At 48.9% G+C, this 19,093-nt stretch overlaps 1 protein-coding gene across 1 annotated transcript; it reads left to right on the plus strand.

The window, feature by feature from the left end:
• The first annotated feature begins 14,098 nt into the window (after nucleotides 1-14,098).
• LOC129812090 (histidine-rich protein PFHRP-II-like) lies at nucleotides 14,099-14,911 on the plus strand. Its single transcript, XM_055864039.1, has one exon. It carries the CDS (start codon nucleotides 14,099-14,101, stop codon nucleotides 14,909-14,911), a length of 813 nt encoding a protein of 270 aa, XP_055720014.1.
• Nucleotides 14,912-19,093: the final 4,182 nt, after the last annotated feature.

Below are 19,093 nucleotides of genomic sequence, written 5' to 3' on the forward strand. Positions count from 1 at the left end.
GGCAAGTGTCATTGAATATAACACCCTCTCTAGACTGGAAGTAAACAACCTTCTCTAATTACAACAGCACTACAGCAATTTCTCTGCTCACGCAGGCAACAGAATGGTCCTCTATTACTTTACTCCCAGTTGCAAATGCTCAAGATAATGACCAGTTACTAATTGGTGCTTATACCTTAGGCTATACCGGTTCGTGAGGAATATAATTGCATCTATTATAGTTGTAAATAATCCTTGAAATTAGCATCTTTTAGCAAAAACCCATGATAAATAATGGTATGGAGGATGTTCAGAGAAAAGGTGCCGGCGTCGATACTGAATGGGTTGATTTATTATTAACTACAGGGGTTCAGGGCAGAGGGAAAGCCTTTCATATGATATTGTGTTTCACCGCATCTACCAGCATTAATGAAGGCACTAATGTAGTAGAGCTCTGGTGTGTGTGTGTGAGAAGTGAAAGTGGAGAGTAGGTAGGGTGGGTGGTATATTACATGCAGATCACGCTTCCCAGGCTTCAGCAGCTCGTCTTTTGTGTTGGCTCTTCCGTCAGCTGTTGACTTCCTAAGTGTCTCAGACAGCCGTGTGTCTGTCTGCGCCTCTGTCCACTGGCTTGTCCTGGTCACATTTCTGAAGTCTGCTGACTGCTAATGGCCGTGTCCAGACAAAGAGCCCACTCTGTGGCCACTCTGTGGTGCTGGGCCGGGGGCCAGGGAGAGCCAGGCGGACCAGGGTAGCTGGGTGTGGGAAGAGGGTGGGCTGGAGCTGGGCAGAGCACCCGGCACTGCCTGCCTCTCTGCACCCATGTCACGCTTGTGTGACAACCACTCCTCTGTGCTTGTTTGAACTGTCCCTCCCAATTAGCACTAATAAGTGACTCTGTAAGGATGAGCAAACACAGTGCGTCCACCCACACACACACACACACACCAACATGCATTCTCGCTCTCTCCTCCTCCCTACACTTAGTAGCCCATGAAATCCCAGGAGCACAAACTCACTATTAGACAGAGGAAAATGCAGCTCGTTCTGAGGAAACAAGTGGTAGTAAAGAGGTAAATTAATGACAAGTCATTTGAAGGGTTTGCCTGAAAATGATTTTACCTCCATCTTCCTGCTACTGAAGAATTGATTAGACCCTGCTCGATCAAAGAGGCTGCATCAATAGAGGCAATGAGCAGAGAAGGCATGCTCCAGCCCACTTTATTCACCACACTGTTTCATATGAGAGAGAGAGCGGAAGGAGGAGAGAGGAAGGAGAGCCCTAATCTGTCAGGTGGAAATTTGAAGGCGGCCCTGTTAAGACTGAGAGTTATTGACGAGTCCTGGAAGGCAGGAGCACCCAATCCAGTTCTCCTGTGAACTACAGGGTCGTACTGTCTCCGGCTACTCACTGGAGGATATGACGACACTCAGATCACCTCTGTAAACTCACTTCACTATACACTCAACTACTTAAAAAGTAAACTAGTTAAAAGTATAGAGACGCAGGACTGTAAAAGTACACTTTTACTACGTTACAGTGTCTATTACAGGGGATATCCTTCAGCTGTTAACAAAGTGGGAAAAATATGAATGTATGAATAAATGGAAAGTTGAGAAGTCCCTACTTAAGTTCAGTATTTCATGAATAAATTCCACCATAAACTCATACAGAGTAGAAAGAAAAGAATAGTGGGTACTTGTCACGTTCTGACCTTAGTTCCTTTGTTTTGTCTTTTGTTATAGTATGGTCAGGGCGTGAGTTGGGTGGGTTGTCTATGTTAGTTTTTCTATGATTTTCTATTTCTGTGTTTGGCCTGATATGGTTCTCAATCAGAGGCAGCTGTCAATCGTTGTCCCTGATTGGGAACCATATTTAGGTATCCTGTTTTCTGTTGGGTTTTGTGGGTGGATGTTGTCAGTCTTTGTGTGTGCACCAGACAGAACTGTTTTCGGTTTTCCTTTTTGTTTCACTTTGTTAGTTTGTATTTTGTCGTATTCATTCTTATTAAAAGTCATTATGGATATGTACCACGCTGCGCATTGGTCTTCCGAGCCTTCCTACTACTCCTCATCAGAGGAGGAAGAAGAAAGCCGTTACAGTCTTCTTCTATTTTGGAAGTGTTGAATTGTAGAATTAGTGAAGCTTCAGTGTTGTTGTGCAGCTCTGCTGTCTCCTTCCCTGTCTATTGTTCCCTGGCTGTTTTTGTCACGCAGAAGGCAGAGGAGGGTATTAAAGGCAGATCTCTGTATTATTTTAAATGTGGCACCCAAGATTAGAGCGCATGCCAAACACTGTGGAAACACTTAATTGATTTCCTTTGGCCTGTTTACCTCTCTACTGTAGCACAGAGCAGCACAACAACAGCAGAAGCAGCTCTGGCCTCTCTGCCGTCAACAGGCCTGCCAAGTACCTCATTAGTATTCCCAGCAGTGGCATTTGCCAGCCTGAGCGTTGCCGTGGTGACGCTGCCCACACAAGTGATGATAAATGGTGCTTTCAGCTCTACTCCCTCCCATAAAAAAGAACAGGGAGCTGAGGAGTCCCTGGCCAGGCCCCAGCACCTAGACTCCAGCACCCAGACTCCAGCACCCAGGCATCAGGACACAGCCCCCAGGCTTCAGGCACTGTTGTCTAGGTACTGCTGGGAGCCGCAGCCTGACTTTTTGGGGTAGGGTATAGGGAGTACAGAGCAAAAATATCTCAGTGTTGTGAGTGTTACATCCCTGGTACCGAACTCCCTGCCTTCCAGGACCTCTATACCAGGCAGTGTCAGAGGAAGGCCCTAACAATTGTGAAAGACTACAGTCACCCAAATCATAGACTGTTCTCTCTGCTATCACACAGCAAGCATTACCGATGCACCAAGTCTGGAACCAACAAGACCCTGAACAGCTTCTATCACAAGCCATAAGCCTGCTAAATAGTTAGTTAAATAGTTAACCAAAGAGCTACCTTCATTGACCAACTCTTTTGACTCATCACATTAACTGCTGGTAATCTTTATTATCTAACCTGGTGCCGAGTCACTTTCCACCTACCTACAGTATATGAACAGTGCATTCGGAAAGTATTCAGACCCCTTGACTTTTTACACATTTTGTTACGTTACATATATTTTTATAATTACATTTACATAAGTATTTAGACCCTTTACTCAGTACTTTGTTGAAGCACCTTTGGCAGCGATTACAGCCTCAAGTCTTCTTGGGTATGACGCTACAAGCTTGGCACACCTGCATTTGGGGCGTTTCTCACCATTCTTCTATGCAGATCCTCTCAAGCTCTCTCAGGTTGGATGGGGAGCATTGCTGCACAGCTATTTTCAGGTCTCTCCAGAGATGTTCGATCGGGTTCAAGTCTGGCCTCTGGCTGGGCCACTCAAGAACATTCAGAGACTTGTCCCGAAGCCACTCCTGCGTTGTCTTGGCTGTGTGCTTAGGGTCATTGTCCGGACAGCTCTAGAAAGAGTCTTGGTGGTTCCAAACTTCTTCCATTTAAGAATGATGGAGGCCCCTGTTTTCTTGGGGACCTTCAATGCTGCAGACATTTTTTGGTACCCTTCCCCAGTTCTGTACCTCGACACAATCCTGTGTAGGGGCTCTACGGACAATTCCTTGGACCTCATGGCTTGGTTTTTGCACTGACATAAACTGTCAACTGTGGGACCTTATATAGACAGGTGTGTGCCTTTCCAAATCATGTCCAATCATTTGAATTTGCCACAGGTGGACTCCAGTCAAGTTGTAGAAACATCTCAAGGATGATCAATGGAAACAGGATGTACCTGAGCTCAATTTCGAGTCTCATAGCAAAAGGTCTGAATTTGTTTGTAAATAAGGTATTTCTGTTTTTTATTTTTAATATGTTTAATACATCTGTACATACAGTGCCTTCAGAAAGTATTCACACCCCTTGACTTATTCCACATTTTGAATTCACAGCCTGAATCAAAAACATCTACATACAAACGACTGCATCACCCTGCCCAGACCCAGCTGCTCACACCCCCATCTCCAGCGTCCACATCACCCTGCTCACACCCCCATCTCCAGCGTCCACATCACCCTGCCCAGATCCAGTTGCTCACACCCCCATCTCCGGCGTCCACATCACCCTGCCCAGACCCACCTGCTCACACCCCCATCTCCAGCGTCCACATCACCCTGCCCAGACCCACCTGCTCACACCCCCATCTCCAGCGCCCACATCACCCTGCCCAGACCCACCTGCTTACACCACCATCTCCAGCATCCACATCACCCTGCCCAGACCCACCTGCTCACACCCCCATCTCCAGCGTCCACATCACCCTGCCCAGACCCACCTGCTCACACCCCCATCTCCAGCGTCCACATCACCCTGCCCAGACCCACCTGCTCACACCCCCATCTCCAGCGCCCACATCCCCCTGCCCAGACCCACCTGCTCACACCCCCATCTCCAGCGCCCACATCACCCTGCCCAGACCCACCTACTCACACCCCCATCTCCAGCACCCACATCACCCTGCCCAGACCCACCTGCTCACACCCCCATCTCCAGTGTCCACATCACCCTGCCCAGACCCACCTGCTCACACCCCCATCTCCAGCGTCCACATCACCCTGCCCAGACCCACCTGCTCACACCCCCATCTCCAGAGCCCACATCACCCTGCCCAGACCCACCTGCTCACACCCCCATCTCCAGCGCCCACATCACCCTGCTCACACCCCCATCTCCAGCGCCCACATCCCCCTGCCCAGACCCACCTGCTCACACCCCTATCTCCAGCGTCCACATCACCCTGCCCAGACCCACCTGCTCACACCCCCATCTCCAGCGCCCACATCACCCTGCCCAGACCCACCTGCTCACACCCCCATCTCCAGCGCCCACATCACCCTGCTCACACCCCCATCTCCAGCGCCCACATCCCCCTGCCCAGACCCACCTGCTCACACCCCCATCTCCAGCGCCCACATCCCCCTGCCCAGACCCACCTGCTCACACCCCCATCTCCAGCGCCCACATCACCCTGCCCAGACCCACCTGCTCACACCCCCATCTCCAGCGTTCACATCACCCTGCCCAGACCCACCTGCTCACACCCCCATCTCCAGCGTCCACATCACCCTGCCCAGACCCACCTGCTCACACCCCCATCTCCAGCGCCCACATCACCCTGCCCAGACCCACCTGCTCACACCCCCATCTCCAGCGCCCACATCACCCTGCTCACACCCCCATCTCCAGCGCCCACATCCCCCTGCCCAGACCCACCTGCTCACACCCCCATCTCCAGCGCCCACATCACCCTGCCCAGACCCACCTGCTCACACCCCCATCTCCAGCGCCCACATCACCCTGCTCACACCCCCCTCTCCAGCGTCCACATCACCCTGCTCAGACCCACCTGCTCACACCCCCATCTCCAGCGTCCACATCACCGTGCCCAGACCCACCTGCTCACACCCCCATCTCCAGCGTCCACATCACCGTGCCCAGACCCACCTGCTCACACCCCCATCTCCAGCGTCCACATCACCGTGCCCAGACCCACCTGCTCACACCCCCATCTCCAGCGTCCACATCACCCTGCCCAGACCCACCTGCTCACACCCCCATCTCCAGCGTCCACATCACCCTGCCCAGACCCACCTGCTCACACCCCCATCTCCAGCGTCCACATCACCCTGCCCAGACCCACCTGCTCACACCCCCATCTCCAGCGTCCACATCACCCTGCCCAGACCCACCTGCTCACACCCCCATCTCCAGCGTCCACATCACCCTGCCCAGACCCACCTGCTCACACCCCCATCTCCAGCGCCCACATCACCCTGCCCAGACCCACCTGCTCACACCCCCATCTCCAGCACCCACATCACCCTGCCCAGACCCACCTGCTCACACCCCCATCTCCAGTGTCCACATCACCCTGCCCAGACCCACCTGCTCACACCCCCATCTCCAGCGTCCACATCACCCTGCCCAGACCCACCTGCTCACACCCCCATCTCCAGAGCCCACATCACCCTGCCCAGGCCCACCTGCTCACACCCCCATCTCCAGCGCCCACATCACCCTGCTCACACCCCCATCTCCAGCGCCCACATCCCCCTGCCCAGACCCACCTGCTCACACCCCCATCTCCAGCGTCCACATCACCCTGCCCAGACCCACCTGCTCACACCCCCATCTCCAGCGTCCACATCACTCTTCGCCACATGGCCTCAAACTGCACCATTTTGTTTCTCTTTTTTTTGGTGCACATTTATTGAAAATGAAATACAGAAATATCTAATTTAAATAAGTATTAACTCCCCTGAGTCAATACATGTTAGAATCACCTTTGGCGATTACAGCTGTCTTTCTGGGTGAGTCTAAGAGCTTTGCACACCTGGACACTGACTTTTACATTCAATACCCCACTTCAAGGCTATATCACATCACTGAATTCATTCATGTATTCCTTTCACTTGGATTCATTGTGATAATAATTAGCACTGATAAAACTAGAGCTAAAATAACATGAATTTGCAAGAACACAACCTTGCAGGAAGACAGACTATAGTAATTATCTCCAACATAGGGAATTTTCTCAAGATGATGAAATTGTACTTCATTCTAAAGTTGGAGATTTAAATATTTTGTCAAGGTGTCAAAAATATTTTTTTTAAACAATGACAGTTAATAGGCCTGCATCTAGCAAGCACAAGATTATTTCTGTATTGTAATTAGACAGTGACATTCGTGTACTAGCATGGTTTAGCACGTCCTCTATAAAACAGTCGATTTTCCTTTATTCTTTCCTCTGAAAGGGTCTTGTGGACTTGTGGAATCAGATTACAGAGACGGAGGGTTAAAGAAAAATAATTTACCTTCCCATGGGCCACCATGTAGAGCTGTGGAGCAGGGAGGTACGGGGGAGCAGGGAGGGACGAGGGAGCAGGGAGGGAGGGACGGGGAGGCAGGGACGGGGGAGCAGGGAGGGTGGTACGGGGGAGCAGGGAGGTACGGGGGAGCAGGGAGGGAGGTACGGGGGAGCAGGGAGGGAGGGACGGGGGGGCAGGGAGGGAGGTACGGGGGAGCAGGGAGGGAGGTACGGGGGAGCAGGGAGGTACGGGGGAGCAGGGAGGGTGGAGGAGGGAGGGAGGGACGGGGGAGCAGGGAGGGAGGTACGGGGGAGCAGGGAGGTACGGGGGAGCAGGGAGGGAGGTACGGGGGAGCAGGGAGGGAGGGAGGGACGGGGGAGCAGGGAGGGAGGGACGGGGGAGCAGGGAGGTACGGGGGAGCAGGGAGGGAGGGGCAGAGGAGCAGGGAGGTACGGGGGAGCAGGGAGGGAGGGACGGGGGAGCAGGGAGGGAGGGACGGGGGAGCAGGGAGGGAGGTACGGGGGAGCAGGGAGGGAGGGGCAGAGGAGCAGGGAGGGTGGAGGAGGGAGGGAGGGTGGTGCAGGTGTGCAGGGAGGAGCAAGGATGGAGATAGTAGCAGAGAGGGAGGGTGGGTGGTTGCAGGAGGAGAGAGTGGGGCAGAGATGGAGGAAGTAGCAGAGAGGGAGGGAGGATAGAGCATGGTAGGTACGAAGGAGGGAGGGTGGGTGGAGCAGTGAGAGAGGGGGGTGGAGCATGGATGGAGGAGCAGGGAGGGAGGGTGGGTGGAGCATTGAGAGAGGGAGGGTAGAGCATGGATGGAGGAACAGGGAGGGAGGGAGGGTGGAGCATTGAGAGAGGGGGGTGGAGCATGGATGGAGGAGCAGGGAGGGAGGGAGGGTGGAGCATTGAGAGAGGGGGGTGGAGCATGGATGGAGGAGCAGGGAGGGAGGGTGGGTGGAGCATTGAGAGAGGGAGGGTGGAGCATGGATGGAGGAGCAGGGAGGGAGGGAGGGTGGAGCATTGAGAGAGGGTGTAGCATGGATGGAGGGTGTCCCCTTACCATGTAAATCCTCCTCATCCTAGTTAAACAGAGCAAGTTGTATTATTCCCACATTAGGGTGCACAGCTAAATTATGCATTAATGGCCTGGTGTTGGATGTAAGATTACAAGGTGCTTCATAAACAGGTGGGTTGTTTAGCAACAAAATCGATGCGTGCGCAACCGTGGAGCAAAACAGGCCGGGTTTGCTTAGAATCAAAGGATTGTTGACATGTAAACTATATTTCCTCTCCACAATGAGCATGTGTTGTCTCTCAAATACATTGGGACAGTTGTTGGTTAGCTAGCTAACGCATTTAGCCATATTAGCATTGACAACAGTCAAAACACCTCAAAACAAGACATGGTATCAAGAACAAGATACAACATGCTGAAACGAGCGACCTACGATTCCCCACATGGCAGCTTCTTGTCATTGGTTCTAGCAGTCTGACCTTCCAGAATCATAACACACTGACTTCTGCCCCATCTATGCACGATCATCAATTTTGTGACGTTATCAGCAAACCCATCTATTGGAAACAGATTCTTTTTATTTGATATTTAAATCCTTTATTTGGCGACGCAATTATTTGTATTTTGTTTTTAGTTTATATTCACCACGATGTGTACATGCATGGCATGGGTGGAGCAACCACATTATAATTGTATTATTTCATTGCTCCATGATTTCTTTCTACATTTTTACAGCTCAATAAATAACTATTGGGCCGTTCTGGCTCAGACACGGCTTACTTGTCCAAGGCTTACTCATTAAATAAAGTACCAAAAAAATACTCAACGAGTCCCCATGGCCATTCTTTTCTTACCATCACAAAAATAACCCCATTTCAGAGGTTTCAAAATATACATTTTTAATAGATGAGACAAATATGAATGCCTAGCTTCATTTTCTCAGCATAATACAATCTGTGAGCATTTTTCTCAAGGCTACAGCTTCATTTTGGAGTCAATGGCAGAGTAGGCCTAATTCATAGTGTCACAGCTGACTACACATCCACAACTCAATATGCCTCCCCTACCACAACTTCATAGAAGACAATTTGCACACACAAAAAAAAATCTAAAGTAATTTTGAACCAACTGAGAGGCACACTCACAACCCCTCTACAATATTTATGCGAGGACCTAATGACAGATCTCGTCACTCAATGTTTTTAGTTCACACATCACAATCAGAAAGTAATGTAGATGCTAAAACAATTCCAGAACAACCGACCGCTGGAATTATAATTATTGCACTGACTCAACGGCAAGCAAAGCCTCCCATTGGCAAACTTGAGGATGACCGCTCCTTCAAAAAATGACCCTCCGATTCAAGCCTGATTACACTTCTCTAGGACACTAAGAAGTTACCAACTTCAAAAAGACAAGAGACAATCGGCAAGTATGAACCTTGGCCTGCCGCCCCCTCAGCCCCAGCCAAGCTGAACAGTCCTAGCCAGGGTGCCATAGCCATTAAAAGATAAATGTATTTCCCCGATCCATTATTCATGATGTTGCTGAGCTGGGGGAGCAGAGCAGTGAGTCAGAGGCTTAGCACAGCAGTGGATCCCACTCGGCCGCGTCAAGGTCCCCACTGGACCACACTCTGGTGTAGGAGACCAGGCGACAGCTGTGGGAAGAGAGAGGGACAGAAAGAGAGAATGTGAGAGAGACAGAGAGGGAGAGACAGAGAACGGGAGAGACAGACTGAGGTAGACCGCCAATATGTACACACAGACACAAAACCATAGTTACAAATCTCTGTCACACACACACATCATAAGTCACACAACTCTCTCTCTCAGATTAGGAGGACCTGTGTGTCTGTGGTCACACATTTAGAGTTTAGTCACAGTCCAGATCAGTGCAAACACACTGAAGTGAATGTCAAACAGCATCAGCTCTTCTCTCCATCCATTCAGCACTCCTCTAATGTTGGCCAAGATGAAGACAGTGAGAAAATCATAAGCTTTTGTCTTCTTAAACGGCCAAATAAGGACAAAGGCCTCTATTCCAGCATTCAACTTAGAAATAAAGTATTATTCATTTTTCATCACACAAGGAGAACCTCTAGAGAACCCAACATATTTTACATAAAATGCAACATTTATATTTATAAAATAGAAATACTATATTACAAAGAAATTGGCCTGAAGGCAGACAAATATACTTTGATATGATTATCGAGAGCATTCAAATTTGTAGTATTTGTAGTATTGAATTTGTAGTATTGTAGTATTTGTAGTATTGAATATTTGTACTAATATTTGTCACCATCTAATTATTTCAAAATGATCAATAAATGACAAATCAAGCATAGCATACAAGCATGCATAGCATAACATACAATATATATTTTATTTAATCCTCTTTAACCGTGCCTCAAAAGCAAACAAAACCCTCCCGCTGCATAGCTGTCTTTGTAAAAAAAAAAAAAAAAACATTTATCTCACATGGCTTATGATGAGAGAAAGTACCTGTTCGTGCTCTAATCAAACACTACCCAAATTGTCTCATAATTGCCTATAATTGAACACACACTGTGCAATTGTGTTGCTTCATGCCAATACCTATTACTGAAACTGTTCCAATGAAGTTCTCATTATAGGCATCTCTACCAGGCAAACACTCCAGCCCTGTTCATTCATTCTCAAAGAGAACACTATCCCTGTAATATGTTTTATGAGGACAAAGATGTAGATGTTTAACTGTGTGAATTGTGTAGAGAAGCTTCAACTTCAAAATGCTAAAGATCAGGGTTATATTATTTCCAATTTATTAAATCAAATCAAATCAAAAGCAGGCTAAACCACCACAAACCACTCTAAACAGCATTCTGAAAGAGTAAGTACAACAGACTAGTCCTGTCCATTAAAAAGTGTTGTCCTTCAGGCACAAGTGGTCTCCATTACTTATATTTACAAATTTGAGATACATTATACTGGCATAAAATGCACACTGGGGCTGTAGAGAAAAGAAGAGCTACATTACAGAGGAGAGGGAGTTCTGAAGACACCACTACTCAGGACTTCATGTTGGGTTCATTTGTATTTAGACGAGAGGACACAAGGGTGGGAAAAAGAAGACGAGGAGGCCAGGAGATGTAGGAGGTGTCAGGACAAGTGTGTGTGTGTGTGTGTGTGTGGGGTGTCAGTATTCCTATTTTCCCACTATTGCATCCTGGCTCTAAATTAAAAACAGAAACAAAAGCGTTCATATTTGTGCCCGCATGTCAAGGGTTACTTGTTCCATTGAATATGTCTCCCATTTTCTGCTGATCACTCTCTCTGCTCTTTAATCTCTTTCTTGTTTCTGCTCAATGGCTTTCTCTCACTGTCTCCCTGTCACAAATGTAGCCTTTCTCTCCCTTTATTTTTTAACACTTACCAAACTGAAAAGGCCAGGCCTGGGCTGGGCCACCTGGAAGCAGCAATGGAGCATTCTCTCAGGCAGGCTCCCTGCCAGTTGCCAGCTGTAGCATTGTGAGCATCCATCTTAGTTAATTCCATGCATCGCAATTGTGCTGGCCAATGTTTACAACCACCTCCTACTCCGCCTGGGTCCCTCTCTGATTGTCCCGGGCCTCCGTTGTTTAATACTGTTTTGCAAGTTATTAAGCCCTGGAAGTCCATTAATCACAGTTCATGGGTTGTGTAAGCCCACACAACGCAGGGAGAGGGGGAAGGGAGGCACACTCGCTCCTCTGAATGGGCTTAGACGGTGGTCCATTCAGATCCTAACGAGATCATTACCTCTAACTAAATACAAACCTGACCCTGTGACCTGCTGGGAAATTACGTTGGGCCCCCGGTGCACGACATTAATATGCCGTCCCAGCCTCCGCCCCCTTTCTTACACCGCTGCGTAAACGCCCAACCCAAACTACAACTCCAACAACCCCCTCACCTCCCCTTCCTTCCTCCATTCTCACTTTCTCTCCAATGGACAGAAAACTAAACCTGTCATCAAAAGAAGCCTAATCACTGCTGTGATTGTGGTAAACCAAGCCTGACAGACATTTCACTAAGGCCTCAATGGCCACATCAGTGCCACCTCCCTGGCCAGCCCCTCTCCTTACCAGGCCCCCAGCCAATAAACAGCAAACACCCGGGGCTTTTCAGTTTACTTGACACACTGTGTCCACTTTTCTGGGACCACCTGGTAAGCTCATTTTAATACAAAACCAGTTCAGCCTTCTCTCCCTTTTTCTCCTCTAATTCTGCCTCTCAAGCCAAGCTACCACCATGAATTCTGTATAATCCATTGACCCCGCGGAACATTCCTGGTTTACACTCCTCGGAAGACGCTGGATTTGGGCGGATTACATGGTTCCAGTTCTATTTGGACGCACCTGCGACTGGGAACCGAGGGGGGAACAATCACGGCCACGGCTGCGAGAGATTCCCGCACCTTTCACTCAACTTTTTAGGATCATTAACAATCACCTTCCCTAATCTCTACCTGTAACTTTCCTATTGTAGAGACCAGGCCAGGGTGTCACAGCTACTCAGCATGGCTACAGTGTGGGCTGCTGGGAGTTGGAGTAGGGGGTGGCAGGCAGGACAGGAGGGGTGAGAGGGGGGATTGGTTGCAAGTAAGCACTGACTTTCAGTTTCCCCTCAGCTTATGTTAAGATGTTGTCACTTTCAGCATTTCAAGTGTCTCCACTTCAGAAGCTGGAGCTTAGCTGTAGCACAGGGAGGAGGTGGGGAGAGTCTGGGAAGAGATACATGTTAAACAAACACAACATTAAAACTGTCACACAATCACCTGACAAGCACAACTCCCATTTCACAATTTCTCAACTTCCGCTGTTTCCTTCTTTCTCCCTTTCCTCTCTCTCTTTCTTATTGACACACATCAGGTTTCTCTCAGTCTCTGTCAAAGACTCTTCAAGTAAATGCTTCCTCCCAATGGATTGTCAAGTTTGCATTGAAACTTTATGAATTAAAAATATATATATAATCTTTGAGCCTTTAATGTGTGAGGGCTTAATTGTTTTTCTTTTCTGTAAGGATATCATGTTTTCTAAGCATGGATCCTTAAGCTGTGTGCAGCCTAGTATGCAGATACGAATATTTTAAATTAGGGGTAATATCTCCACGCTAATCCTTGATAAGATCTAAATTGTTAGACGATCTGAAATGGAGATGCGGCAACTAGGCCTAAATTAAATAGAAACCTTAATTTACCTGGATATTATCTTCCTGTGAAATATAATCACTTGCTTGATAACTGAGGACACCAGCAAATTCTTATAATTGACTCTCACTATTGTCAAGGAACATGTTTCAACATGAAATGTTAAGCCAGTCCTATACCCACTGATAGACATTTGCACACACAAAAACACATGAACACACACACACATACACATTCACATTATCCCGCCGGCAAACACACTCACACAGAATTACCACACAAAAACACTAGGCCCTACACACACACCAGGCTTGTTAAGTGTCTGCCCGGAGCTGTGTTGATTGTTACTCAACACTGACCAATTGTAATCTCATAATGACGATCTCTGGCATGACAAGTGATTTTAACCTGCCAGTGGGCCGCCCCCCTACGCATTCCCAGAGCACAGATCAGCCGCCTGAGGTAAACAAAAACATTAGGAGAGCGTTCCACATTTAAGAGCACACTAATTACAGTAATTCCCATCTGAAGTACTTTTTTGTGCAATTTGCTCAGATCACCAAACCTCCAATCCCTCTCATGTAAACAAATAAACACTCCCATAACAAAGAGATAACAGACATAATACAACACACTGTGAAAACTGACTGAGGGGAAGAGCTGAAGAAGGCTTTAAATAGCTTCATGATACTGTTCAGTGTGAAGCTTCAGTGTTCTGTTGATCTCCAGAGAAGAAGAATTAGAAAGTGTCGTTGGTGCGTTCATGAAAATTCATATCTGATTAACATCATAAAAACAAAATGGAGATCAACAAACTTATAGAGACCTCTTTAGGTACTGTTTTTTTGTTTTTTTACTATTTCTGTCTGAAAACAATAGTAAAAAGGAAATCAAAAAGTCGACATGGGCACACAATCTACCTGAACTCATTCCATATTTAACACGCCCTGAGCGACTATAACCTAGTTCCTAGAAGAGAGAGGATACATGCGTTATGACAGCTAATTGAGATGTGCCCAACAGGTGTAAAGGGACCAGCCGTATCCTGATACCCAGCACGACTACCTCACCATGGTGGTGGGTACAGCTCATCACTCCCAGTCGTATCCTGATACCCAGCAGGACTACCTCACCATGGTGGTGGGTACAGCTCATCACTCCCAGTCGTATCCTGATACCCAGCACGACTACCTCACCATGGTGGTGGGTACAGCTCATCACTCCCAGTCGTATCCTGATACCCAGCACGACTACCTCACCATGGTGGTGGGTACAGCTCATCACTCCCAGTCGTATCCTGATACCCAGCACGACTACCTCACCATGGTGGTGGGTACAGCTCATCACTCCCAGTCGTATCCTGATACCCACCACGACTACCTCACCATGGTGGTGGGTACAGCTCATCACTCCCACTCGTATCCTGATACCCAGCACGACTACCTCACCATGGTGGTGGGTACAGCTCATCACTCCCAGTCGTATCCTGATACCCAGCACGACTACCTCACCATGGTGGTGGGTACAGCTCATCACTCCCAGTCGTATCCTGATACCCACTACGACTACCTCACCATGGTGGTGGGTACAGCTCATCACTCCCAGTCGTATCCTGATACCCACCACGACTACCTCACCATGGTGGTGGGTACAGCTCATCACTCCCAGTCGTATCCTGATACCCAGCATGACTACCTCACCATGGTGGTGGGTACAGCTCATCACTCCCAGTCGTATCCTGATACCCACCACGACTACCTCACCATGGTGGTGGGTACAGCTCATCACTCCCAGTCGTATCCTGATACCCAGCACATGATCAACTCACAATGGCGGTGGGTACTGCTCCACTCTGCAGCTCATTTGGGGCTAATTTGTTCTTAACTGACTTGCCTAGTTAAATAAAGGTTAAATAAATAAAAATGGTGTATTCAGACAGCCCACCTTGTCTTACCTGGCCTTATCCTCTCACCTATGGTCAAAGAGACAGCAGAGGTAATCAGAGCAGCACTAAACCACACAACCCTCCAGGTGAGTGCATCTCCTCTGTCCTCTCCTCTGACAAAATGAAGCAGAAATGATGGAGTGTGGCTGAGAGCTAATGCACCTCCCAGTAATTAGAGGCTTACCTAACTGTATGCAAACAGCATACACAGACACACATTTCACCTATCAAAAGGCATATCCCTGTCTTATAAACTGACTCTCTCTACTCCCTTTCTCTGAGGCTTTCTCTCTCACACATTCACCCTTAACCATCACAACTTGTTACTTGTACCAAGTCACACCGGATGGCCTCCCAGCACCTTTTAGCCTGGTGATTAATTGGACCGAGCTAAGATAGTTCAACCCTTTATTCTGCTAAACTTAAACAAAAAGACAGGGCTCTCAAAAGATTACAGCAGCGCATTAACCATGGAATGAACCATGAAATTGCTTTTTTCCCCTCCTGCAGTGTTCAGACTTCATAGTGGTCACTGCCAGTCATGGGGAATGTGTACAGCCATTAGCGTTACATCATTGACAGATAACAAAACAACCACTCAGGGAGGAGCTTCTTCCTCCAACGCATGTCAGCTGACTGAGTACATGCCAATGAAAAACATGTATGGAAATATACTTTAGCTAATATTCAGATAATGGGTAATGTGTTGTTATACTGTAGGAAAGTCAAGTTTTCAAGAGTGGCCAGGGACATAAATTTAATTCCAATAAGAAGGTTTTAGGAAAAATAGGTTATTTTAATACAATAAATAAATAAACATTTTTTACAACCAAATTCAATAACTTAAGGCCATCGGTATGTGTTAGGCCAATCTGATCTTCTCAGATTGAACCTATTTAAATTCCTGGTTCACCTCATGAGCGAAAAAATTCAATGAATTCTTCCATTTCAATGTACCTCCATTTTCTCCTAACTGTACAGTATCAAGGCTAGACTACCTTTTACATTGAATTCTAATTTATTTTCCTCTTGCACAATACTCTTCTCAGTATAACATATCAATAAGGGCAGGGGTGCTCTCTTTTCTTTTCTACAGCGGCTGTTGCCTCAATGGCAGGGTCGAAGGTCATGGACACTGTGTGGAAGTTGAGAGAAAAGGCTGTGCAGAACAAGTGCAGGACGAGCTTGATGAAGCGATTAGAGGCCTCTGTATCTGCCTCGGGCCAGCCCTTGATACCCTCTATCCATTACAATCCCTAAGTCAATGGAAAGAGACTGGGCATATTGTGTGTGTGTGTGTAGGTGGTGGTGTTTTAAGCAGGAAGTCCTTTGATACGCTATTGATCACTAACTACTACACTATGCTACTTACTGTGATGAGAAACTGTCCTTTTCAGACAATCATAGTCTATTGTGGTTTCCTATTGATTGGTCAGAGTAAAACAAATCAACTCAAATTAGCCACAGCCGTATACGTGTCCACAGTCCGCTGAACAAATCAACTGAAACTATCCATAGTCCTATATACTGTGGGCTCCGCAATTATTGGAACCCTTGACAAAGATAAACAAAAAGACTAGAATAAATCATAAAAATACTGAGCTATATTGTATGTGTAACGGCTTTCCTCCTCTTCAGATGAGGAGTAAGAAGGATCGGACCAATATGCAGCGTGGTAAGTGTCCATTTTAATTTATTAAAACTGAACACAAAAAAATACAAAATAACAAAGCGAATGATACAAACAAAAATCGAAACAGTCCCGAAAGGTGCAGATACATAACAGGAAACAACCACCCACCACACACAATGAAAAACAGGCTACCTAAATATGGCTCCCAATCAGAGACAACGACTGACACCTGCCTCTGATTGAGAACCATACTAGGCCCAACACATAGAAATCTAACAACAGAACAAAACATGGAAAAACAACATAGAATGCCCACCCCAACTCACGCCCTGACCAAACTGAAATAAAGACATAAAAAAGGAACTTAGGTCAGAAAGTGACAGTATGCTCAAAGTGTTTTACAACTATATTATTTTATACAATTATAATTGCTCAGAGAAAATTAATTTTGTTTAACAAGTAATGAAAAAAATCTAAAGATAGGGGTACAAATTATTGGCTCCCTATTTTCAAAACTCCAGCACCCACCCCTTGCGGGGATAATGACTGTCACGTTCTGACCATAGTTCTTTTGTGTTTCCTGTGTCAGTGTTTGTGCCACACGGGACTGTTTTCGGTTAGGTTCACTTTGTTATTTTGTATTTGTGTCTCGTTCAGTTTGTTCTATTAAAACATGGACACTTACCACGCTGCGTCTTGGTCCGATCCCCGCTACACCTCCTCTTCAGACGAAGAGGAGAAAATCTGCCGTTACAGAAACACCCACCAACCAAGGACCAAGCAGCGTGGTAAAGGACAGCAGCAGCAGCGGCAAAAGACACACGATTCATGGACTTGGGAGGAGGTTCTGGATGGCAAAGGACCCTGGACTCAGCCAGGGGAATATCGCGGTCCCAGGGCAGAGTTGGAGGCAGCGAAGGCAGAGAGGCGCTGGTATGAGGAGGCAGCACGGCGGCGCGGATGGAAGTCCGAGAGTCAGCCCCAAAGATTTCTTGGGGGTGGGCACACGGGGAGTGTGGCTAAGCCAGGTAGGAGACCTGAGCCAACTCCCCGTGCTTACCGTGGAGAGAGAGGGCGTCGTACTGGTCAGGCACCGTGTTATGCGTTGGAGCGCACGGTGTCCCCAGCATGCGTGCTTAGCCCGGTGCGGTACATTCCAGCTCCTCGTATCGGCCGGGCTAGAGTGGGCATCGAGCCAGGTGCCATGAAGCCGGCTCAACGCATCTGGTCTCCAGTGCGTCTCCTCGGGTCGGTGTACATGGCACCAGCCCTACGCATGGTGTCCCCGGATCGCCAGCACAGCCCAGTGCGGGCTATTCCACCTTGCCGTACTGGCCTGGCTACGGGGAGCATTCAGCCAGGTAGGGTTGAGCAGGCTCGGCGCTCAAGAGCTTCAGTACGCCCTGTTCCTGCTCCCCGCACTCGCCCAGTGGTGCGTGTACCCAGTCCGGTACCACCAGTTCCGGCACCACGCACCAAGCCTACTGTGCGTCTCCAGAGCCCTGTACGCCCTGTTCCTGCTCCCCGCACTAGCCTTGAGGTGCATGTTCCCAGCCCGGTACCACCAGTTCCGGCACTACGCACCAGGCCTACAGTGCGCCTCGGCACGCCTGAGCTGCCCGTCTGTCCAGAGCCGCCAGAGTCTCCCGTCTGTCCTGAGCCGCCAGTCTGTCCTGAGCCGCAAGAGCCGCCAGTCTGTCCTGAGCCGCAAGTCTGTCCTGAGCCGCAAGAGCCGCCAGTCTGTCCTGAGCCACAAGAGCCGCCAGTCTGTCCTGAGCCGCCAGAGCCACCAGTCAACCAGGAGCCGCCAGCCAGCCAGGAGCCGCCAGCCAGCCAGGAGCCGCCAGCCAACCAGGACCTGCCAGAGCCGTCAGTCAGCCAGGACCTGCCAGAGCCGTCAGTCAGCCAGGACCTGACAGAGCCGATAGTCAGCCAGGAGCTGCCAGAGCCGCCTGAGCTGCCAGAGCCGGAATTGCTCTTCAGTCCGGAGCTGCTCTTCAGTCCGGAGCTGTCCCTCAGTCCAGAGCTGCCACTCAGTCCGGAGCTGCCACTCAGTCCGGAGCTGCCCGTCAGTCCTGAGCTACCCCTCAGTCCTGAGCTACCCCTCAGTCCTGAGCTACCCCTCAGTCCTGAGCTACCCCTCAGTCCTGAGCTACCCCTCAGTCCTGAGCTACCCCTCAGTCCTGAGTTACCCCTCAGTCCGGAGCCGCCCCTCAGTCCGGAGCCGCCTTTCAGTCCGGAGCCGCCTTTCAGTCCGGAGCTGCCCCTCAGTCCGGAGTCGCCCCTCAGTCCGGAGTTTCCCCTCAGTCCGGGGTTGCCCCTCAGTCCGGAGCTGCCCCTCAGTCCAGTGGGGCAATTTAGTAGGGTTGCCAATCCTAGGTCGGCGGCGAGGGTCGCCGTTCCTAGGAGGACACTAAAGCGGACAAAGACTATGGTGGAGTGGGGTCCACGTCCTGCGCCAGAGCCGCCACCGCGGACAGATGCCCAC

The sequence above is a fragment of the Salvelinus fontinalis genome, chromosome 15, assembly GCF_029448725.1.
Source record: "Salvelinus fontinalis isolate EN_2023a chromosome 15, ASM2944872v1, whole genome shotgun sequence".
Taxonomy (NCBI): Eukaryota; Metazoa; Chordata; class Actinopteri; order Salmoniformes; family Salmonidae; genus Salvelinus; species Salvelinus fontinalis.

Bases quoted from the DNA above. Each gene is read 5' to 3' on its own strand.
- LOC129812090 (XM_055864039.1), top strand. From the start codon at position 14,099: ATGGTGGTGGGTACAGCTCATCACTCCCAGTCGTATCCTGATACCCAG.